The sequence below is a fragment of the Clarias gariepinus genome, chromosome 15, assembly GCF_024256425.1.
Source record: "Clarias gariepinus isolate MV-2021 ecotype Netherlands chromosome 15, CGAR_prim_01v2, whole genome shotgun sequence".
NCBI lineage: Eukaryota > Metazoa > Chordata > Actinopteri > Siluriformes > Clariidae > Clarias > Clarias gariepinus.
In genome coordinates this window covers 7513741-7539375 of record NC_071114.1, presented here as the reverse complement: position 1 = coordinate 7539375, position 25635 = coordinate 7513741, and the positions used below count along the sequence as shown (strand labels likewise).

Below are 25635 nucleotides of genomic sequence, written 5' to 3'. Positions count from 1 at the left end.
AGCGGGTGTTAAAGTTTGCAGATCAAATAAATTTCTAACATCTATTTAAATAAAATAAAAGTTTTGTCTGTACATTTATCAGAACTAACTATTTTAATAATATCTACCATTTCATACATTGAAGGACCCAAAACCAGTCTCAGGAAAAAAAAATTCTGTCTAAATGTCTGTATATCTGTATGTCTGTCCAGCCGGTTTAGTTACAGTATCACGCCAAACTTTGCCGGTCCTTTGGTATTTGCCTAAAGTTAAATTTGCGCCATAAATTAACCAAAATGTTAAGTAGTAGGGATGTTATGATAATTTTTTTTGCCAGATTATCTCACAGCACCAATCGCTTTTTGGAGAAATACAGCGCTTTTGTACTTGAGGTGGTCGTGGCTATACACATACTTCAACAGAGCCAATCAACAACCAAACGACCCCCCAAATCCTCAAGAAACACAAACTAATGTGCGACACAACATGGATTACTCCAAATAAAGAGTATTATTACAGTAGCTTTAGGAAAATGCTTAAGAAACTGAATCTTCAAAAATGAATAGACAGATCAATGTATGTTTATTCTTCCTGCGGTAGGTTTAAACCAGTTTGTCTCATATGTTCTGAAACCGTGGTGCTAATTAAAGAATTGATGTGATGAAAGAAGTCCAACTTAGCGTAAACAAGGCGTGAGATACTCAAAATGTGATTTCTTTCTATTAATAAGTTACTGTAATAAGAGTTTTGCGTACAGAAAGACAAACAGACATGTATGTGAGCTTCGATCTAAAACAATAATATCACTGATTACATTAAAGCTAATCAGATTATTATCTTTTATCTTTAACCTTTGAACACTTTTTAAAAACTCAATCCGGATACTTATACTACTAGGGTACTTACGCTAGTAGCTGATACTTTTGAAATAAGTATTATTTCTATAATAAGAAATTTGAAACTCTAATGAATTTAACACACTTAAATGTATGGTAACATGGAATATGTGTCATATACAGTACTGAGTGTATTAGATTTTGGCCTTAGAAATGCTTGGAAATTTTTAAAACCATCCATTTCTGCATGGTAATCTGGCTGGGAATCTACACCGACAAAGAACCTCTCTACTAAGAAAGGAAAAAAGGATAAAAAAAGATTATTATTATTATATTTGTCATCAGTATAGATATTAAGTTCATTAGTCTCCTCTTTTTTTAAGTCAAGGCTACAGCAGAATCACAAAAATCAATTTATCTATTCACATCTTTATTCTTTTCCTCTACATTGTTTCACCACTACTGAACAAAGACGGACGTGCTAGAGATTTTTTGCATTTAGGTGTGCTCTTTAATACGAATTTCTCCCAAACATCCTCCTGCCTCTGCCAAAGAATTAGGGTCATGCCGTGTCCTGTCCCGCTTATTATTTACCTGATTAATTAAAAAAAAGGTTTCCTAGGCAACAGCGTGCAAATCCATTTACCCTTCACTCAAACCATCTGTCGTGGTGCTGACAACTCAGAATGCACGCTCTCGCTCCCTGACGCTCTGCCCTGCCAAACACCTCATTCTAACCTGCCTCTGAAAAAAATAAATAAATTACACCACCACTCAAATGCCTCTTTACAGCCACGATGGAAACAGAGAGAGAGAGAGAGAGAGAGAGAGAGAGAAGGGTAAAACTGAATAGGTGCAGGTCTTCAATATAAAGAACAGCAACAGGGAAAAACAGAAATGTTTCTTAAATGAGAAATTGGAACTCACCTCGGATCCTCCCCAGAGTTAAACTCCTCACTGGAGCAAGGACAGACCCAGGAGACAGACTATACTGCTGCATCACCGTGTTATCGATCTAGAGACACACGGAAAGATCAAAAACACATCATTTATCCAACTTACAGAAAAACGAAGATTTATTTGACAAGGCTGTGCTGAAAATCGTATAGAAAATAGTTATAGTACCATAAAGCGTGTCTCAAGGTTGCCTTAATGGAATAGTTCGGATTTGTTTTCCCAGACCGATTTCTGTCTATTGTACCAGTAATTTATAGCCATGGATCAGCGGGTGCGCTTATTTACTGTACGTTTCTTTTCTCGTACGCATTTATATTTGTTTTTTACAGTGTGTATGATATGGCTGTTGGCTCATTTTGTGGATCGTCGTGCATTCGAACAGCTGAATGGTGGATCGATGATAGCAAGACGCTATAAGTGCAGCAAGAACAATAAGACACCAGTAATGGAAGAACCATGGTGTCGGGTATTTCCTCCAGGCAGTGATATAAAGTAGTACATAAATCACATAAATCATTCGCTTTATAGCTGTAACACTAACAAAAAAAGAGGTAAATGAAAAAAAAAAAAAAAAAACAACCACAAAAAAACATTCTCGGGTTCATCTGATTCTGGATGGTCATTTAACAGAGCAGAAATTGTAGAGAGGTACAACCTGTTTGCGGAGAGCCAGGGACTGATTTTGGAGAGACGGCAGGACAGAAATTGGAATAGTGGCCTCGTCATAACAAGACTGTGTTTATACTCTGTGATTGCTGTGCATTGTTTTGAACTGCAATATCGAATTGAGTTATGTTTTTACATTATTAAGTAAATAATTAAGATTTTTTTTATATATATAATGTATACTGTATATAGCACAGAATATTTTATATGTAATTTTAATTTTGTAGTATACTTGTAAAATAAATTTCAGGTCTACGTATAAATATATATATTAGAATAAAAGTAATATAAAAAGAATGAACTCCAACTATGATGTTTGCTTAAACAAAACTTTCAACTGTACTTGCAGTATAAAACATTATATTAAACATATTATTAGTGCATTGCTATTAGTATGATGGAACAATGGCTTAGTGGTTAGGACTGTCGCAATGCACCACCAGTCCAGGTTCAATTCCCACCTCTGGTCTGTGCGCATGGAGTTTGTTTGTTCTTCCCATGCTTGGTGGGTTTCATCCAGGTATTTTGGTTTCCTCCCACAGTCCAAAGATTTGCAGATTAGGCTAATTGGTGTTCCCAAATTGCCTGTAGTGTGTAAATGAGCATGTGAGCGTGTGTGTGTGTGTATGCGTGTGTGCCTTGTTTGTACCCCACCTCATGTCCTAAGTTTCCTGGGATAGGGTTAAGGGCCCCCAAGGCCCTGTAAATAGTATGTGAATGAGAGATATTGGTATTAGTATAATACATACAATATACTTGGAAAATATTTTTTTTTTTGGTGAGGGTACAGTGAAACCTTGGATTACAGGCATACTTTGTCACAGAAGCAAGACCATGTTTTAAAACACTTGTTAACCAAAACAAATTTGCTTAAAAGAAATAATGAAAATTCAAATTATTTGTCCCAAAGCCCCCAAAAATATAAATCTTTTATAAATTTTTATAATATAAATCTCCCCTCTTTTTGTCCTACACAGTAACACTTACCCCTCTCTTCCTCTCTTATCTGAGGTGAAAAGAATCTCGAGAAAGCAGCGTTTCTGTGTGTGAAAAAGAAGGAGGGCAAGGGTGAAGGTGAGAGGTGAAGGGTGCGTGTGAAGGGGCATAGTGTCAAATTATGCGTGTGCACACACATAACGGCACACACATAACGGCACACACATAACGGCACACTGAAAAGGGATCTTTAACCTCTCTAATGAGACTTACTTTTGTAAACAGTACGCGCGCACATTACACACACACATACAAACACAAAATAAAATATTATTATGAATATATTCATATTTTTACACATATAAACATGGTCACAGTGTTAAGGTAAACAGTACACACATGCACTGAGGTTGATTATTCCAGTTGTGATCATGTGACACTCTGCATCAAAACAGGAAGCGCATGTGTGATACATGATACTTGGCACTCGTAAACCAAGACTTGTTCGTTTTTCAAGTCAAAACTTTTTTTAAACCATTTGCTCGTCTTGCGGAACACTCACAAACCGTGCTACTCGCAATCCGAGGTTTCACTGTATTAGATGATAGATTATTAGATTGGTTTAAATGTTACAGATAATCAGTGTATACATGACAGGACTTTTTCACTGACAAAATACATAATGCGGCTTAACAATAAATGTTTAACTAAAATATTTTATGATTTCATGATCATCTATCATATAAGAGGGATATATTTCCATATATACATTTTTTATTTATAGTTATATCTATAACTCTAAATTCCGTCCCTCATACACAATAGTTTGTTAAACTTTAAAAGTTAAACTTTGAAAAACTAGTACTTATTGTATCTATGACCTCATTTTCATGTTAAAACATTAGCTGTTTTTTTTAAATGGGTAAAAATAACCCTATGGTGGTGTAAAGCCAGGATTTAAAAAATGCATTTTTGGATTATTAAGCTAAGACTTCATTTGTCACATATACATTACTGCACAGTGAAATGACTTCGTATATCCCAGCGTCCCAGGTCAGAGCGGAGGGTCAGCCATGATACAATGCCTCTGGAGCAGATGGGGTTAAGGGCCTTGCTCAAGGGCAGAACAATGGCAACCTGGTGGAGTTGGGGCTCAAACCACCAACCTTCCGATCAGTAAAATAAAGAAAAACGGATACAGACTTAGAAAAGTGAACAAATATCTTTGTCTGCACTTTCTATTTCAGCTGAGACACATACTGTATACTGTAGAAAAGATAAGCAGACTGCTACTTCAAGGCCCAACAAAGCACAATGGAGACTTTTGTTTGTGTTTGACATAATAACTTAGTGGCCCGTGTTAGTGATGTGCCTTGAGACCCTTTAAAATTGTTTGGCAAAAATGATCTACATGGGCATCTGAGAAAAAAGCTGCATTAACGAACATTAGAGTCAATATTATCGAAAGATTCTCATTTTGCAACATCTCTGGGGAAAAGTAAAAAGCTTTACTCATCTTAGGCAAATGATATTTAGCTAGGCTCATGTGCAGATTCTGGTACATTAAGGAGCAACGTGTAACTGAACTGTAGTTTTGTCATTGGTTATTTAATATATAATTGGCATTATTCTTTCAAACCGTCATTACAATCTGTTCACAGTTCTTAAAGTAAGCAATAAAAAGCGCTATTTAGTTCTCAGCTACAGTGTAAACTGGTATGTTAGGCCAATCTGGACGTCCCCTTAGACAACCAAGGTCACACTGACATAAAATGCTCTAAGGGGCATTACAGACTGGCCTATAGTCATTGTATACCAATAAATTGTTATACAATGACTGTAGGCTGAGCCCTTCAGCCATCATAGGTCAAGCCACCACTGGGACCACTTAAAAAAAAGTCCCATAGCACTGATGTAAAATTACAGATGAATGTCTAGGTCATTTTAAAAATGTTGTATCCACCTTACTTTCTGAAATACAAAAATGAAACATATAACCTAGGGACGCATGGTCATAGCATTGCAGCACTTTTATGCATGTACAGTACTGTATATGTCCTTATGGCTGACCCTTTCAGTAGCAAAGACACCAAAAGAATAAAAGATGCCACTCCATGTATAATAGACTTTCTCTCTTTCTTGAAAACAGATCCAAACCTGGTATTCCACAAGACAAGAAGAGGTGTCCACCTAATATTTGCAATTTGCATTTCAGGCAATCAAGCTTAGGAGAGCACGTCCTGTCCCTGAGGGTGATGTGTGCTACAACTGTCTTGTTTTGACAGCGTACTTCAACATGGCCCTCTTATGAGTTTTTGGCAGGAGAAAAGAAGAAGAAATAAACATATGCAATATTTATATCCAACTGGCTGGTTGCCAATTGATGAAACTGGGCTTATATTACCTGAGGCCACACATCAGACACTTTTTCTTGGGATCCGATGTGGTGGAGTTTGTTGGGTATAGTGGATGACATCTTTACCCAAGCCTTGGGTTTTGGTGGCTTTTTATGCTTTTTTTATTCTATTTTTCAATCCTGAGTTACCAGTTATCCTGACCCCTAACTCCTCTCCAGACTTCCCGTATCCATCCTGGTGCCGCAGGAGCTTTCACTCAGTCACATGGAGAGCACTCACTTCTGCTGAGAATGGCCACATGATTGCAGTTGCTCTGAAAGTTTTTTTTCTTTAGAGTCTGATTCGTCTTCCTTATGTCATCTCAGGAAGTTTTTCTTTGCCACTCTCATTGCTCATTAGGGACAAACTGATGAAGTTATGAATGCACAAATCCATACACGTCTTCAATTTCTATATTCATATACAGTATTCATATTCATGTGAACCTGCTTCATGAGAATGCCTATTGTAAAAAGTGCTATATAAGTAAAAGAGAACTGAACTGAATTGAGGCTTATAGGGACTGGAGCCTATCAGAGCCCCGAGGCACCCAGCAGATGGAGTAAATTGTGCTTTTGATGCCTCCCTTGATAGGCAGAGTTAAAACGCCTCATTCGCTTTCCTGTCATTGCATCTTTGCTGCGTAAGGGTTATTATTGGGCTGAATAGAGCCTTGCTTAAAAGGTGCACCTGCAATTTGATTTTACATATTGTTGTGTAGACTACAGAGAAAATGCCAAAGGACTGCCTGCTAGCCTGGACAACCTGGACACTGTAAAGGACAAGGTCATTATCACTGACCAGTGGAGCTTGGGCATTTCTATCGTCTGATCTCTCGAAACGGCAACCAACTAGATGGAGGCCGTGTTGAAAAATGCATAGCTGAGCATATTTAAGGTTTAGTTGCATCTATAGCTGCTGTGTCATCACTGTTTACCCCATCAAAGTCACGCAGAGCAGGATTAAATCTCTAAGAAGCAGCTAATATGAGCTTGTGGCAAATAAGCTTATTGGAAAGTACAGGAAAACGAATGGGACTCGGCTGCTGTGATAAGGGACAAAGCAGCGATCGGGACGTCTTGGTGTCTGATACCTCAGGTTTTTTAGACAGCGCCATTGCCAGAATTAAAGCTGGTAGTCGTGGCAGAGGGGCAAACGACCATTGGCACATTTAAACACTTGAGGATGTCTGTCATGGTGTAATTACACAAAAAATTGTAATATTCATAGAAGAAAAAACTTGTATGTTTTTTTAGCATTTGGAAAAACATCAATAAATAATTATGACCTTTTTAACTATATAATTTTTTTTAATGTTTTTTAAGCAACCACCAAAGCAGCACAGGTTAACAAACATTTGAAGTTAAGTGCCCTTGCTTGTTCTACTGAAATGAGAGCTCTACATTTATACTGCAATTTTGCTAATACCATATACATGTACATATACATTTATTAAAAATGCATTAAAAAAAGACATAGATAACTACTCTGCAAATCATCACTTACTGCAGTCTGGCAGTGAAAGCGTTTTGATCCTAGTTACCCTGTGGAGGAGTTACCTGGACATGAAGTTGATTTCCATCACGATTCATTCTGACCCAGTGGAACTGTCCATCAGCCAGACTGGCAGATTTAAGACTGAATGTGTCTGGACCTGTCTCCTGGTTCAGCCTGTACCAGATCTGCAAACTGCCTGGGAAACCATAAACAAGCTTTTAGAGTGTACTCTGATGCCTCGTGTGTTCCGTTTGCTTCATTTAGACCGTTCACAAATCTGCACTTGACACTTTTCTGGCATGATTTGCATTCGTGAGGAAGCATGTCTGATGATATGTCTGTCAGGGTAATTCATGATCAGTTAGCATGCAGAGAAGATGGTCTTCGATCTTACTCACACTTCTTGGAAAAAATGTTTTAATAGAATATTTCTTACTGTAGTTTTAATAACGTTCTAAAATGTTCTATAGAATTTTAATAGGACTTTATAGAACTTGCCTAAAAATGCATGTTCTATAAAGTAACATTTATGTTCTACAGAATGAGATCTATAGAATTTCTAAAGGTCATGCATGCTTTATTCAACCTTTAATTGGTTTATCAACTGATCCATTTAAAATAAAATCCCAACAGTTGTTTAGAAATGTTTAATTGTTCATGCAATGTTTTTGTGTCTAAACTATTCCAAAGTATCCACAATTTCCAGAAGGGATTGTTCTTCATGTTCTTGTTGGCAATGATTTAAAAGTCATTGCTTAGATTTAGATAGAGTACAGATTCTCTCAAAACCCCATACTGTGCAGGATATCATTGCCAGTCCTGGCGAGGAGGCGTTCATGATCTGCCTACAGATGTGGCCTTCCAAAATAGTGGCGTGATAGGACGTGTTTTTGAGCGGTTTTTTTTTTATTATTATTGATAGTTTTCAGGTATTATCCCAGCAGAAACTTTTGGAAATTTGGAATTACTTTGATGATGTTGACTAGATAATGAGAGGATTACGTTGCGTGTTGCAATGTGGAAAGAAGCCAACCTATATTTATAATACAAATTTATTCAAACAAATTGTACATGGACTTTATTATATAGGAGCATGGAAAGGAAAGGAAATCTTTAAACGTCTGGCGTCAACCAGTTTCCTGAAAGGGCCGGGGATGGAATGCACAATCTTCTAAAGGAAGTTGTTTGAGATTTTCCTGAGAATCTCCTGAATCCATGCCCTCCAATGTGCGAGGCTTTGTACTGTACAAACTGTACATGACTCCAGTGATACTACTACATGCACTAAAGCCATTAAATATTTTCACCCACAATGTATTCCCAAAAGAAAATGAAACAGAAAAGTAACATTACAGCATTAAGAGATGCGTGACATGAGATACACGCTCTGTATGCGGAAAGTCGTTGTGTCCGTTCCAATCTCTGATAAGAGTTCTAGACCTGGTTAGAAACTTAAAGGACCGTTCATGTGGTTGGATGTTGTGCGAATAGGAATAAAGGTTATACTGGCAATATTGTGTTTGGGTCGTTCACTTAATGTTATCTTAATGTCATTTCAAAGTCATCACAACTTTCAGAAACAACATCGTCTCTATGGTAAAACGGTTATCCAATGGTACCTTCAGGCATTTGGCAGATGCTCTTATCCAGGGTCTTTCTTTATTGAAAAGAAACTTGTGGGTTACTATATCAGTCAAACACTATTGGGAAGTTTTTTTTTTTTTAAGGGATGCGGATTAACCCAAATATCTAATTATATAATAGGATTGCCAGTGAATCGACTGTGCGGACATCTGGAGGAAGTTCGTTCCACCACCAGGGTGCCAGAACCGAAAACAGAAAGTTTAGATGCATGTCTTCCTCGATCTCTGAACCAGCCGAGCATTGCTGGAGGATCGGAGAGAATGTGTTGCGGTGCGGGATTGTGATTAGAGCTAAGGGGTAAGTGGGTTATGGGTAAAGGTTTCAGCTGGCATACTGCTTAAATGTGAGTAATGCATCTGAAAAAAGCTGAAGCATCAACCTTTGGATGCTTAAAGTGGTTTTCATTGAAGAAAAAAAAAACAGAGAAGCTTTTAAAGAAAAAAAGCTCAGCTTGCTATGCATACCAGGTTCTGAATCGGCGGCAGTAATGATGCTGCATGCGACGCGAGAGGAAACAGAAGCGTGGTAAACAGGAAGGTGAAAGGATTGGCTAGGGCTAATTTAAATTCTAATCAGACATCAGACTACAGAGATCTGCACAGCATGACACGAGAGAATGCTGCATTTCCGTTACCTTTTTTTTTTTTTTTTTTATAACTGAACCATACAAACGCTGAAAAGAATTTCCAACGAATATGTAATTTTAGAACATACAATAATAGAACATAAAGAAGATACTGTAGAAAACAAATGAAAAGCTTATGGAACTTTAATACCCAAGTTCTATCTTTAGACCAGGTTCTACTGAAACTGTACTGCTGTTAAAATAAATAAAAAATAAAAATAAAAAACTTCAGTTAAAGTTTGCTAGGTGAGCTGTCCTGGCATCAGTAATGTTTCAGCTCAAACCTGTAAAGAAATCTATAGAAAGTTTTTTGCAGCCCCCCTGTGCCTGAGTCACAGATCCACGTCCGCTGTAAAGGATTGATAAAAGCCCAGCGTGGCCACTTGAAGAGAAGGTGTTTCATCCCTCTCTGCCAGTCGATAAAAAAATTGAGAGTCACGGAGGAAGGAAATGAGCAGCGGAGAGCAAGAGAGACGTCAGGAGCTGCTATTATGGCATTCCCTTACTTGCGTTCCTTGTGTATTGTTTTGTTTACAGAATATCTTTTTTTTTCGCATATTCATGACCTTGGAGGATATAGAGTTGCTAAGTTAAATAAAAATTTGCAGTAGGCACCGGGAGACAAACATATTTATGTGCTTAATTAGCATGCACCTGTGTCCACCAGTCCCTTCTGTTTCGTAACAGCAGTAATTGCATGGCAGGATTGTTTTTATTTACTTTTTTTTTTTTTTTTTTAACCAAATGCTCAAAAAACAAAAAAGGGGTGAACTCTTACCATTTCGGCTCAGCATAATTGCCATGTAGCGGTGGTCGTGGGACTGAGCGGACAAGAGCAAAGCCGGCACGTGTTTCGTCAGGAACGCAAATGTCACGCTGTCCCGGGATCTGACGGCGTCAGACTGTCTGTTGCTCTGGAGTTGTTTGGGATCCTGGTTCCTCATTACGGAAAACGGTTCCTGAAGCGTGTATGTTACCGACGTCCCTCTTTCAAAGGATGCCGAGATAGCTAAAACAGATAAATGTAAAAACAAAGCCTTAAACTTTCTGCCTTGAAATGTGGAACAGATGAGAGAATCGGCAGCTCAGGCTCATCAAGCTCAGTCAGATGCATGAAAAAAAAATTGCCATTTCTTTTCCTACAGTAGTTTCTGTTTTTTCCATCTAATTAGGTAACTGGCGCTCGGAAACATATAGCTGTGATATGAATTTCTTGCTCCTTTTTTTGTCTCTTTTCATTCATTAGCGCTGAGCTGTAAACAGTCACGGTGTGATCCGACCCTTACCGCAGTCACACTGTAAAGAGACAGAGCCATTACGTGACTAATTTGATTGACAGGCCATCGGGTGAGTCTGAAAGAGAAGCAGGGAAGATGTAATTAGGTTCTACCCGGCAGGTGAAGCTTCTCCTCTATGGCCCACTAACTCCACGTCAAACTGAAGGGAGTTGACAAGCAAGGACGTCCTGCCCGCCTGACAAACCCCTCCCATCCTTCTCACCTCAAACTTCGAAAAGTCGAGCACTGGAAATAGCGCTTAACTCTATGGTGGTCTGAATACTCATGTGCGCAATGTTGGCGTGAAATCATCGCTCACTATACGTCCTAATAAAACCCGCAACGCTTCTTACCCGTTTCGCAGTTGGCTCCGGTGAAAGCGGTGTGTGTGCAGTCGCACACGTAGCTATTCCTGTTCTCCAAACACCTCCCTCCGTTACGGCACAGACTCTCACTGCTGCAGTGACCCGGGCAGCCTGAGTTCATGCCGGGTGTCATCTTGGCTCGCTCCTTAAGGTCGAAGGTCATCCCGTTGATGCTGAGTGCACGCAGGCACCCGAGAAAGCCCCTCAGAGTGGTTGGTGCTCCTCCTGAGGGACGATATTGAAGAATTTCTTTAATGAAAATGCATATTTTATAGCCCAGATATACAGTAGGTGTGTGGCACAAATTATGGAATCATCAAACTGAGACGCTGTTCCCCCAACGTTTTTTACAACATCGCAAATAACCAAATCACAGACATGAGACAAAACTATTTTTGTTTAAGAGCTGAACATTCTGGTCACAAGCAATATATTTAAATCAATGGCGTATTTTTTTTTCAAAACCAAGCAAAGGAAAAGTAAAAAAAGGAAAAAAAGATGATTACGATATTTTCATCATCATCATTATCAACAATAACAATAACAAAGTCATGATTAGTATGTACATTTAGTGCACATTTATAAAAACTTGAAATTGTTTAACAATATTCCCCATCAAGCCGGGGCAACTCTCTGTAATAGTGTTTGACAAATCGTCTCTGCGGGAAGGAGCCTCGTCATGGACCATTTTTTCCCCTAAATCTGCAGCATACATCTTTACTTGGCTTGAGATCCAGACTGTCTTCGAGTCGATATGTCTTTCCTGAAACAAAACATTAACGCTCCTTGCTCTACGATAAGACAAATTATGATTGTGAAAAATGACTTCACCATAATTATTTTCCATTAGTGGGATGACTGTCTGGTAATGACTACCATCAAGCCTGGTCTGTTAACTGACATGCAAACACATCGTAAATGAGTGGGAAAATTTGATTGCTTTCTTTGCGCAATAATTTTTATACACTGATCAAGCATAAATTTAACACAATAACAATGACTATCAATTATATACTGTATCAGTAAACTGGTCACAGGATCATGGGCACCCAAGGCGCACCCATGAGCACGGTTCAATCCCACAGAAAAAAAGGCATCAGAACATCTAGTGCACCAACAGCCCACTGCACACAGGCCCAGCAGGAATAAAGCCCAAGACCACGAATCTGGTCAATGAGCTCTAAATGTATACCGGGTTTTGGGTGTGTATAACCTATGCAGCAAAATCTCGTGTGGGGGCCCCGAGCCACACCTGGGGCCCAGACTCTCAGGCATCCTAATGGCAGCAGGTTCCAACCTGTCTGTCAATTTTTATGATTATATGAGAATGTTGAGACCCCCAAAAAGCCCCAGATTATGGGAAAAAAATCAGTAGGCAAAAAAAATGTACACACTATGATGGCATAAGGCTGATGTCATAGTGCTTGTGCCCTAAAAATTATGGTATTGCAATATTTTATGTATTCATGAGATTTTATAGTTCAGCAAGTATCATGAGGCCAGACCAAATTCCAGACATTTTTGTCTTTGCTTTGCCCGAAGCAGTACTTTGTTGCAGTCACTAAAACAGCTTTCAAATAATGTCTGACAAAATCCTGCCAAATCCCACCCATAAAACCTGAGCATTCACCACAAAACTTAAGTTTCTGTGTTTATTTACCATCCATTAAAACCTGACGAAAAAAAAATAAAAATAGCCCAATGTTTTATTACCCACACGAGATATATCGTTCCTGCCCTAAATGGAAAAAGTAATCCAACTGGAGGGAAAACTGCTCAATCAGACAACATGACTGGCAGCTTTTAAAGCATCACTTTCTGGACTGTGAGATCATTCAGTCATATCCTAATATCCTATGTCAGTATGCTGCAATCTGGCGCGTGCCATGACTGTTACTAGGTCCAACCTAGTACAAAAGTTGTCATAACTTTAACAGAACTGGCAGGCGTGAAGCGGTTAGATGCTGTCAGAGTTATGGATAGGCGTGCATATCACTAGTCAGTCATGGGGGTACTGTACATGATGTCTCACATTCTGGAGTGGGCAGATAATGCTTTTGTCTGAGTGGGTTACACAACCCCCTGATGTTGCATAAGCAGGAGGACAAAATAATGTCCTCAGCTGCCTTTAAGGAAGCACATGATAGCCTTCGCCCTCGCTCGCTGGTTGCTGTAGTGTGAAAATGAGAGACTGTAGGATGGGAATTCACTAATGCTTTAAATAAATAAATAAATATATAAAAATACTGATGTATGTGCTGTTTTTTCTTTTTTATAAGTATAATGCTTTTATCACTGTTAGATTTAGGAAAACGTAACAGCATTGTAAAAAATTCCAGCACAGTCAGGTTAATGCAAAAAAAGAGGAACAAACTGAAAAAAAAAAAAAAACGTGCTTTGATGAAAAGAAAAAAGAAATGGAGTAAAAATGCAGTAAAACAAGAATAAACTCCGTCAGCACTTTCCCATGGTGGAGAAGTCTATTACTGGCAAATGGGATGCCGTATTGATGCTGCTCCAGGGCTGGTATGTGTTTGCAATCTGGATAACCAACTGAACTGTCTGAATTTCTGTTTTTACCAAACACATGAAGTATACAGTACATCACTTAAAGAGGTAATACTTTAAACAAACAATTCTTATAGAAATATTTATAATAATGCTGGCTCAATCCTGCTCAACTGATAATATTCTAACTAATATTATAATATTATTATTATTATTATTATTATTATTATTATAACTAATAATAATTAACATAATGATACTTACAACTGTCAGCTTAAAACCTCATGAGAGCTCATTACAAGGGATCTCAGTGTAGCAAAGGAACTCCTGGCTGTTCTTATTGCAGCAAAATGCTTAGAAGATTTTTATTTTAAAATGTGTTTTTTTGTTGAATTGCTAGCTATTAAGAGTAACAGTCTAACACTGACTAAAAATAGCAATGACTTTAATTAGGCTTCATTAACTGATGAAAAAAATCTTTAAAATGTAATTAAGTCCTAGTAAGCATGTACTAAGGATCAGCCAGAACATCGAAATCACTGCCAGATGAACTGAACAACACTGATTACCAATGATACACCAGCAAACTGGTGACAGGATCATGGGCACCCAAGGCTCACCCATGCCCATAGGGACCAAAGGCCAGCCTGTCCAATTCAATCCAAGTGAAAAGCCAATGCAGCAGGGCCCAGCAGGCAAACAGCCCCAGATCTCCCCAGAACTCCCTAAATCCCTATCCAATCAAGGATCCACGAGACGCCCAAGTCAGATCCTGGGAGGACCCATCCCACAACCAACAGCTCACAAGGAATGCACTGCCAATGTCCTGGTGCCAGATACCACAGCACCCCCCCAGAGTCCCTGCCGAACCATGGTGGCACAAAAGAACCTAACTCCTAGGTGGGTTATTGTTGATCGGTGTATTCTTCAATGCAAAATGATATGCAGATTGTGATATTTTAAATATGCCTCTTTCTTTCAGAGCACTGACCAGTACAATGCAATTTCACTGTATGCCAATCTCACAGACACAAAATGACAATGTAATCAGCAACTGTCATGGCACTTGTTGCAAAGCTGACAATAAATTATTCATTCAGATTACATGTGACAAAATGTCCTGGCCATGCTTGTCAAAAAAAAAAGAAAGAAAAAAAGAAAAAAGGGAAATAGGCTCTATAGAAATTAAAATGTAGGCTTTTCAAATTCTCTTTAGAAAATCGTCTCAACTGCCTATTTCAGAACAAAATCTCTGCAAATATGCACTTGGTACAATTAGGTCTGTTGTAACTTGAGTGACTTCAGTCATCAAGTTATTCTTCAAAGAGATGAAATCAAATCCGATGCGAGACTCATTACAAGTTAATGAAGCAGTCATTTTTTGGCATAAGCCGTTTTTTATTATTAACTAACAAATCCTGGCACAATTAGTAGCTGAGGAGCTTTATCAATGTGATTCTGTTTCCATAACAGAGACTTACAATGACCGGCCACTTTATTAGTGTGACTAATGTCTAATCTGCCCATCACTTCTCAGCAACTCAATGCATTTAGGTAAGTTCAAACTGAGAATCAGAATAGGGAAAGAAATGTGATTTAAGTGACTTTGAATGTGGCTGGTCTGGATATTTATGAAACTGCTGATCTGATGGGATTTTCACCCATAACCTCCCAAAGTGATTTACAGAGAATGGTCTGAAAAAGAAAAAATATCCAGTTCTCTCAGCAAAAATGCCTTATTGATGCCAGAGGTCAGAGGAGAATGGCACAGCTGGATCAACCTGATAAAAATTATCTGATAGAATACAGTATATCTTGATATAACTGAGCTACAGTACGTTAAAAAGTATCCCTGAATGCACAATACTGCATGTCGAACCTTGAAGCAGATGGACTCCAGCAGCAGAAGATCACACTGGGTGCCACTTCTGTCAGCCAAGAGCAGGAAACTGAGATTACAGGTCGAAAGTTGAGAAAAAATTGCCTCGTCTAACGAGATAATTCTGATTCTGAGTCTCGATTTCTGCTGCGGCATTTAGATGGTAGGGTCAGAATGTGGCGCCAACATCCAACATGAAAGCATGGATCCGTTCTGGCCTGTATCAACAGATCAGGCTGGTGGTGGTGGTGTAATGATGTGGGGGAGATCTCACCGAGCTATACCTCATAAAGTGGCCAGTAAGTGAATAAGAAAATTTTATTTAACATATGTTTATATCTTTATCTGTGTGCACAAGCAAAGAAGTAGCCTAGTATACGTTTTTTTTTTATGCAGACAATAAGCTTAAAATGATGCCTCCTCCTGAGCTGCAGAATCACTGTGCACTTTGGGTTTGAAAAGGTCAGCAAAGTTTTTGCAAATCCTTTGAGATATAAAGAAATCACTTACTGCCTTACTAAAAAGCATATGTCTGAAGGGAATATGGCATGCAGTAGAAAAGAATCTATAGAAAATGTAGGAATCCTGCCTTAAGATGTTTGGCTGTATAGCGATTCCAAGGTCTTTACCATCTGACTGCAAGGATGCAAATATTTGTTTGTATTCTAAGCACTGGAAGGGCAATTCATGCTTTATATATTAAGTAGTCAAATATATTAATTATATCAAGCATTGTCAATCTGTTTCTATACAACATCTCACGACTGTATTTAAGAGCACTTATGGCATTGAAAGCCATTTGAAAGAATAAAAGAAATAATAATAAAAAAATCATACAGAATTTCCCAGAAGGAAGAAACCCTAGAAATGCAAATACAAAAATGCAAATAGAATTCAAATATTCAGTGCAGTTTGCAGCATAATAAAAAGCAATAAATCCAGGGTTTCGGCATTGCATCTTTGCTTATAGATTAGATACAAATTGCTGAATAGATGGGAAAAAAAAGTTCAGTTCCTTACCAACAAAGAGCTGGCTGCTGAGCTGGAGTCTGTGCTGTCCGTCGGCCGCTGCCTCTGTGAGCTGAAGGGGCAGCAGGTCGACCTGCAATGACGCCTCTTTCACATTCCGTTCTGCTCGTACGTAATGCCACTGTCTATCATTCAGACGCACCGGTGACCTGACCGTTAGAACCACCGGCCCATCACCGAGGTCAAAGGTGAACACGACGTTTGATGAAGCTAGGGAGAGCAAAATACCCCAGTGTTGTTTTTATGTACAGTGGAACCTCGGATAGCGAAGAACACAGTTTGCGAGTGTTCCGCAAGACGAGCAAAGATTTTTAATAAATTTTACCTTGGAAAATGCACAAATCTTGGTTTGAGAGTACCGAGTATCATGTATCATGCATGCGTTTCTTGTTTTGGTTTACAAGCGCTTTAAAATACGAGCCCGCTAGCAGATCTGGAACGAATTATGCTCGTAATCCAAGGTTCCACTATATTATATGATATTTTTTTACTGAAAAGATGTCTCTCTTGGAAATGAAAAAAAATTTACAATATTTTTATATGAACATGTATGCATACTGTAGTTACTTCTTATGCCATAAATTAAACAAAAATTTTAAATAAAAACATTATTATGGCACTGTGCAAAAGTTTGGGTACCCTACATAATCAGTACTTAGTAACACCTCCTCGCAGATATCACAGCTTACAAACGCTTTTTATAGCCAGCTAAAATCTTTCGATTCTTGTACTTGGGATTTTCTCCCATTCTTCCTTGCAAAAGGCTTCCAGTCCTGTAATATTCTTTGGTTGTCTTGCATGCACAACTCTACCCACAAATTTTCAATCATGTTTAAATCAGGGGACTGGGATGGCCATCCCAAAACCTTCAGCTTGCGTCTCTTTGTCCTGTTGTAAAAGCCATTCTCTTTTCAGCTTCAGCTTTTACAGATGGTGTGATGTTTGCTTTTAGAATTTGCTGGTATTTAGTGTCCATTCTTCCTTCCACCCGTGCAATATTTTCTGTGCCACTGGCTGCAAAACAACCCCAAAGCATGATTGATCCACCCCCATGCTTAATAGTTGGCAAGGTGTTATTTTCATGAAATGCTGCTCCTTTTTTTCTCCAAACATACCTTTGCTGATTGTGGCCAAAAAATTCTATTTTAACTTCCACACATCAGATGGTTAAAAAGGCTTCTGTAGATGTTCTGTTGCATACTTCTGACGTTGGATTTTATAATGGGGATGTAGGTAAGGTTTTCTTCTGCTGACTCTTCCATGAAGGTCTTGTCTGTACAAGCATCGCTGCACAGTGGAATGGTGCAACACCACTCCTGAGTCTGCTAAACCTTCTTGCAGGTTTTTTGCAGTCAAATAGGGGTTTTAATTTGTCTAGGAGCAAATCTCTCTGAGAGTTTTCTTGGTCTTCCAGATCTCATCTTGACCTTCACAGTACCCCTGAACTGTCATCTCTTAATTAAACTTCTCACTGTGGAAACTGCAAGCTGACACTGCTTTGCTATCTTCTTGTAGCCTTCTTCTGCATTGTGGGCATCAATAACTTTCATTTTCAGAGTCTTACACAGCTGATTAGAGAAACCTATGGTTGTTGAGTGTCCGCAAGTGTGTGCACAAGGTTTGTAAAGTCAAAGTACAGTATTTGTAAAGCTTTGAAACTGGCATTAACTAATGACAACTGTTGCCATGCATCAGATACTGAACTGATTAATGTCTGAAATCTTGTAAAAAAAAAATCTAAGGAGTTTTAGGGTACCCAAACTTTTGCACAGTGCCATAATAATGTTTTTACTCTTTTTTTAATCAATTAACCCATGAACATTATTTTACAACATTACTACATACACCGATCAGACATAACATTAACTAAACAACATTGATCCCCAATTACAGTATTCAGAAGTAGTGTAAGTAAGTACTGGTGACAGGATCCCAAGGTTTACCCATGCCCACAGGGACCAGCCTGTCCAGTCTTATCCCATAGAAAGGTCAATGCTGGCCATGATAGAAAGATAGCAGGACAGCCAGGTCACCACAGCCAGATGCTGGGTCCAACAGGCAAAGACCCCCAGGCTGCCAACCCAGCCTCTAAACTCCCTAGATCCCAGGCTGATTGGACAGCCATGGGTTGCCCCACCCACAACCCACTGGACCCAAAGGAGCTACTGCCAGAACCCAAAGTACTTCCACCAGAAGCTCAGTGTAGCCACTTTAACAACTGCCACGCTATGCATGGTGGCACAAGAGGAACCCAAATCCTAGGCGCTTTTACCGCTATGGCTGATCGGTGTACACCTTTGGAACAAGTCTCCAAAAGTTCCCATTTGCTCCACTGTATTTTACTCACAGTTCAGCTCCAGCCTGATGAAGTTTTGCACTCCCACATTCTCCAGGAAGAGACCAGAAGAAGCTCCAGTCTTGAAATAAAAGGAGATGTCTATGCTAAGCTCAGCTTGCAGTGTCGGGAAATGCAGATATGAGGACTCCAAGAAAAAGGAAGCTGAGTTCCACAGAAATCCTGAGGCATTGATGGACAAGAAACAGTGCAAACAAACAAACATGTCCAGTTATAGAAATGAAAACAACTGTGAACATAAAAATTATTTCAGTAACAAACATATCCTTGAATCAGGAAACAAAACACCCACGATCGCCGGAGCATCGCAGAGGTCCGATCTGAAAGAGCGCCTGCGAGCCTGTTCTGTTCGTATCTCCAATGGCGATCTCGCTAAGTGGCAAATGGTCTTTGTAAGACAACAGGCCTGTATCGTTCACCCTGCACAGAGACAGAGAGAGAGAGAGAAAGAAAGAAAAAGAGAGAGTGGAAAAGTGTGCGGGGCACAAGGAATAATAAGCGAGAAGAAGAAATTCACAGTCGCTTCTCAGCCTGAGGTGAGAAACATGTTTGGTGAAAAGTGAACTATATGATCTGCCAGCTGCTAAAAAAGGTGGTAATGGTGGCCATTAGCAAGCTAGTCTGCTAAACTTATCCATAGAGATGTTTTGGGAAAGTGGAAAAAAATGGTAGGATTGCGCCTATTTCAATGTTACGAGGTAAGGCTAACAAGGCTAAGCACCTTTTAACTTATTTGTGTAATGGAAAGCTTACTCTTGTTCACGTGAACAGATTACCATGATTCCTGGTCCGCGTCACAGTTGCAGAAGTAGCTCATGTCCCTGCAGTTGCCCTCCAGGCTACAGGAGCACTGCTGAACTCCAGGCAGAGATCCTCCCCAGTACGTCCTCTTCACACCGTCCCTGTCCAGCCACCAAGACAGAGGAGTGCCATCTGGAAACATAGTACAATTCCATCTGTGCTGTAAACTTCTGGAATTATGATGATTTATGTAAGAATTAGCTGTGACAAGTACAAAAGAACACCGCCGCTGTGAAATATTCACTTTTACTACATGCACTATTTATTTATTTATTTATTTATTTATTTATTTATTTATTATTCATAGTGACTACATAATGACTTTATTGAAAAATGAGTTTCATTTGTAACAAGACGTCGCTTATTTCATGCTAAATCATGTCAGTGTCGTTTAAAAAATAATTAAACCTTTTTTTTAACTTCTTTTCCTGCCATTTGTTTTAACTTGCGTTCTTTTCCAGATCTGTCACTTTTTGCACTTCAGCATTGATGTCTTTGTTGAAAAAATTAATTAATTAATTAATTAATAATAATAATAATAATAATAATAATGCATCACTTACTGTATGGTCTGACCCATGTACAAATCACATCATTGGCTGATTGTTATATAAAACATAGTTGATCATAGTTTAAAGTAACTTCAATGAGCTCAACAGCATATTACAAAAAATTAAATCTTCTTAAGTATTTCTGTATTTCCACATGAGTACGTACTCTACATGAATACTGCCTATTTATCCCACTCTGATTTTTCATATTTGAATAATGATATTAGTTAAAACAATATCAAATATTTAGCATTGAACTGAATGTTACATAAAGAATTACATAATAAGTTTTGCAACAAAAAAATAAATAATTTGTTTGACAGAGACATCTGATTGGTCGAGATTCTTCCCACAAGTCGTGATACATCCTTGTAACAGAGCATAACATCAAAGGGGATATTTAAATATGTCTATCACACGTGTTCTAACAATCATTAATTACACTAACTGTCGGTCACGGCATGGGTGAAGGTCGGGTCAGTACAAGAAAGAGGGAAGAGCAGCTGCCTGCCAAAAATCATTTTTAAAACCAGTTACTGTAGCACTTTCATGCAAGAAGTAGTGGCTCAAATGGTTAAGGTTGTGGGTTACTGGGTGACTGATCTAAAGAGCGGAAGTTCAAGCCTCAGCACTGCCAAGTTGCTACTGCTGAGCCCTTGAACAAGACCCTTAACCCTATCTGCTCCAGGGACGCTGTATCCTGTCTGACTTCAGCTTCATAACTGCGATATGTAAAAAAATGATTGAATATTATTGTTCTGCTTTTTCTATGAAATAAACAACAACAGTCAGTTGTTATTTTAAGCCTTGAAGGTACCATGCTGATATTCAGTACAACAGCACTCACTCTCATGCGATGTTGCTTAATTACAGTATAACTAGTCCATAGTCCATAGTGGATAGGTGGTCCCAGTCTAAAACATTTTTGAAGGGGGGTTAGCTATCTGACTTTGTAGGAGTGTTTGTGTACAGAATGAACCCAAAGTTGATCGCTTGTTTAAGAGCTTTACGGTGGCTTTTAGTTTGGCAGAACAATGTGAAACTGGAGCCAGAACTGTTTACTGAAGAATTAGCTAAAGGCTCTTGTCCAACTAAGAGACCAAGTCCTCTCTCACAAAATGTACAGTAGATAACGAAGGGAGTGTGCAGGAAAAACTCAATGCTGTGATCTACAAATAATTAGTTACAGGAACTTTACATTGACTTTTTAAGTTAAAAATAAAAGTCTGGTTGTGTGTATCGAACACTTCTTTTCTTTTTCCCAAAAGATCCTTAAAATCCTTTTCGAAGACAAGCGTTTTCTTTGAACTATACTGCCTGGACAAAAACAAAAATCTAATTATTGGGCTGCATCCAGCAAATAAATCAACTGAGAAGAACCAGAAAAAAAGAAAGAAATCATAGATAGAGATCACTTAAACACTTGGTGGAAATGCATTTTTTTCCCCTTTTTTACTTAGTGCACACTTGGTATGAGTAACATTCCTTTTTCCCTTGTATGCAGTCAAACATATTAATACTGTGTGAGGCTGAATTGTTTCTAATTGTGTCACTCCTGCTTGGTGAAGTTTAGAAACTGCATTTGGTGGAAGAGCTCAGCAATCACATGCCTGTTTCCTCCTGCATCCACTAAGTAAAACACTTGGGCTGCGTTCTATTCTGAAGTCTACATCACAGGGTGCTCCCTACTCCCTGGTTCGTTTGCAGAGAATGCCGTGGAGGGAACATTCCTGGATAAAACCTAACCATTCGGAGTCACCAGCGCAGACGTCACTTCCTCCGTGCGCTACCATGGTACCATAAGCACCTTGGATACGTGTCGTAAATTTTACACTACGGGCATTAAATATTGATTAGTTATTATGAAACACACTGTTGAAGCATTTATAATTGCAAATTATTGATTAATTATAATGATAATTGATTAAAGATTTTTTTACAGATTACTAGCCTAAATAATAATAAAGGTTTCCTGATAAAAAAAATAAATAAAATTGTGTCCTTTTAATATAATGTAGTCTTCGATAATAACGATAAATATATAAGTTCTTTTCCAAGCTCCATTTTTTTCACTACTTCATGCTGTTTGGAACGCACCCCCACTTACTCATCGTCTATACCACTTCATCTTGTATAGAGGGTCACGAGGGCCTGGAGCCCATCCCTGGAGACTTAGGGCACGAGCCTGGAGTTGCAAGCGAAAGTGCTAACTAGTAAGACACAATGAAGCCCTATGTAAAACAGTTAAACATATTTATATTGAATTGCTTATTGTTTTTGATAAAAAGTTAAATCTACTGTATAACTAAATAATATCCATTTTTATTAAGTCCTTAAAAAACTACAAAAGAGATATAAAAGGAGAAAATAAACTTTTTTTCTGAGTATATCAGGGTCAATGTAAGAAACACCACTCTAAGTTCTTGTTAGTTTTTTGGCTGCACCCATCAAGGGGTTACTCAACCATTCCACACATCAACTTGGCACAGGTTTTATCCTCCCATTTTATCCAGGTTTGTGCTTCAGCTGGGGATCATATCCGGGCTTTCCACATGGTAGGCGAGAAACCAACTGAACCAACAAGGTCCCAAGCCACTGAGAGACAAGTACTCTTTCTTTTTGTTTTATCTTTGTAAAGTAAATAACAATAATTCATAGATAAACAGTTGTGTAAGTATAGTTACAAGCAACGATGAGCGGGCCCAAGCACCCTGCGCCATCGCTGCCTGGTGCCCCGCACAACTCGCACAATATGACGTAATAGGGCTCATGTCAGCTTGGGCCCTAAATAGTTGTCATCTCAACACATTATGATGTCACTGAACGTGATGTAACTGAACAGGATGTCACTGAACGTGTCACTCAATATAATGCCACACAAAGTTATTAACCACTTTTCAGCATAAGTTTAAGGCATCGTCACAGGTGACCCTTTTAAGATATCAAAAATCCCTCTGCAATTTTGCATCCTCAATGTCTTTAGATCACATCAGCCCGGTTTTGTGGTAATCGAATGAATTCCCTAGGAGGAGTATATCAAAATCCATTGGGTTCGTTTTGTTGTGTAGACCCCATGATGAGATGACATGCAGATCTAAAGTTGTTCAGCTCAATTAGCGCTTAATGTGTACCAGGTTTTACGTGCATAAACAACCAAAATCTTGTGTGAGGGCCCCTGATAGTCCCCATGCCACATGACTCTCGGGCATCCTTATGGCAGCAGATTCCAACCTTTCTGCCAATTTTCATGAAATTTTGAGCATGTTAAGACCCCAACAAGCCCAAAACGTTTAAAAAAATTGTCTTTTGTATTACCATTGATTAAAAGAATTGAGTCTTGCCTATGATTGGTTAGAAAACTAGATGATGAAGACTTTGTGGACATGGATGCTTGGTGGGTTTCCTCTGGGTACTCTGGTTTCCTCCCACAATCCAAAGACATGCAAATTAGGCTAATTGGAATTTCCAAATTCCTCCCCAGTGTGTGTGTGTGTGTGTGTGTGTGTGTGTGTGTGTGTGCCCCAAGTCCCACAACCCTGACCAGGACAAGTGGTATAGAAATAGAGCAAGTGAATAATGAGAAATAAAGTATCATTTATTTGCTATAAATTATTAAGGTAACACATGGTACAGTATAACACGAATATCATGCTGTTAATGTAGCATTTGATCCCTGATCAGCTAGACTGCAGATTACACGTTTTGTGTTGTTCCCTGTGCGAGCTTGCAGTCTTTATCCTCTGGTTAAACCTTTAAGTGTGACTTCTGTGTGCGTGAGGTGTAAAAACACTACGCAGTCAGCATGACACTTTAGATGGTTTGTCTAAAATCAGCCCGGATTTCTTTAATCAGATAGGTAGCTATGCTGAGCCAGCGCGTCAGCATCGTGGCAGTAACCCTACAGCATGAGCACCGGCCGCATACGTGTTAAATGTGTTTTGATCACACTAACTTACCTGTGTGAAAATGCCATTAACATGCTGCTGAAGGTGATGTTTGTCTGTCATAAAGCCATGATACACTACTTCACTCCCTAGGCAACCTGAGTTCCTCTGTTCCTCCCTAACTTAAAAACTGAAAAGAAAAAACACTTTATTTGCGATATGTTTTCCACACTGGCGTGAGAACTGTTGTGGCATTTGAGAACACAGCAAACGTTAACCATTTCACTCTTTTACACTTGTGCAATATGAACCTCACCGCAACATCTACAGTAGCAACATCGAACTCCGCTAATATTACTACTCTACCTAAAAGTTCCACGATAGCTCAGGTATTAAAGACGTGTGTAACACGGCCGCCTGCAAGACAGGCGAAGCCGCAGGGGGTCCACTTCGCGGATTTATAAACAGGCAGAGAGGCGGACGGGTGCAGCTGCTAGGCCACCCAGTCATTCTGGCAATCAGAGTAAACGCGCTACACCTGGGAGGATTTTAGTTGGGGAGAAAACCATAAGCGAGGTGGTACGTACAGACATACTGTGAGTGCGCCCCCTGTCACGGTAGAAAATGTACCCCCTTTTTAAGTTGTAAGAGTCAACTTGTGCTGCATAGTGCACACACGACCAAGTATTCTGTGCTAAAATAACCCCCACGTCCCAACGCTTGGTTTCCCTCACTTAACAACATACTAGGAAAGCATATTAAGCATTCTTTTATTAATTATAAAAAAGCTGATTCTATGTAAGCTTAAAACAAGGTACAGATGCCAGGTGATGCCGCCATAATGGCAGGCGGGGGGAAGGCGTGAATCCTGGACAGATGTTTATATACAGTAGGTCCCTGGACAATAGGTAGCACTAGTTCTTCGGTTGTTGTTGGTCTTTTGGCTGCTCACAGCAAAGGGACGCCACAGAGGACAATCTGGTCAACACGTATAAGTTTGGGACAGGTTTTATGCCAGATGCCCTTCCTCACACAACTCTTCCATTTGGTTCAGGCTTGGGACCAGCACTGCATCCAGTGACTGGGGTTCAATCCCAGGCCTTCTGCAAGCCAAGCGAAACACCTACCACTGAGCCACCAGTGCCCTACCAGTTGCTCTGGTAATAAGGGGGAAAAAAAGAAACGAAAAAGAGAAAACTAAAAAGACAAAAAAAAATAAAAAATTTAAAAAATTACTCTGTCTCAAAGAGATGAGAGAATTTTGTGATTTTGTGTTTGATCTTTGCATGTATTTACATTGTAAAAAGAATCCCATCACGATCCGATAAGGGATCTCTTTGCCGTGGTTTCCACTTCGTTTGAGTTTTGTTTTCGTTATCATGTCTGCCCTTGTGTTTGACTCATAAACCAACATCTTCTTCGAACGGGAAAAGCTTCCCCAAAAGTCTA

General features: G+C 39.1%; 1 protein-coding gene across 1 annotated transcript in view; it reads right to left on the bottom strand.

The window, feature by feature from the left end:
- cntnap5l (contactin associated protein family member 5 like) overlaps positions 1-25635 on the bottom strand; it is a 135748-nt gene that overhangs the window by 9131 nt on the left and 100982 nt on the right. Inside the window, exons 14-21 of the mRNA XM_053513006.1 lie at positions 19727-19883; positions 19243-19370; positions 18942-19112; positions 16586-16804; positions 11167-11403; positions 10315-10545; positions 7330-7463; positions 1743-1830 (exon numbers count right to left, since the gene is read on the bottom strand). Coding sequence (XP_053368981.1) covers positions 1743-1830; positions 7330-7463; positions 10315-10545; positions 11167-11403; positions 16586-16804; positions 18942-19112; positions 19243-19370; positions 19727-19883 — 1365 coding nt within the window. The remainder of the gene's footprint in view (positions 1-1742; positions 1831-7329; positions 7464-10314; positions 10546-11166; positions 11404-16585; positions 16805-18941; positions 19113-19242; positions 19371-19726; positions 19884-25635) is intronic.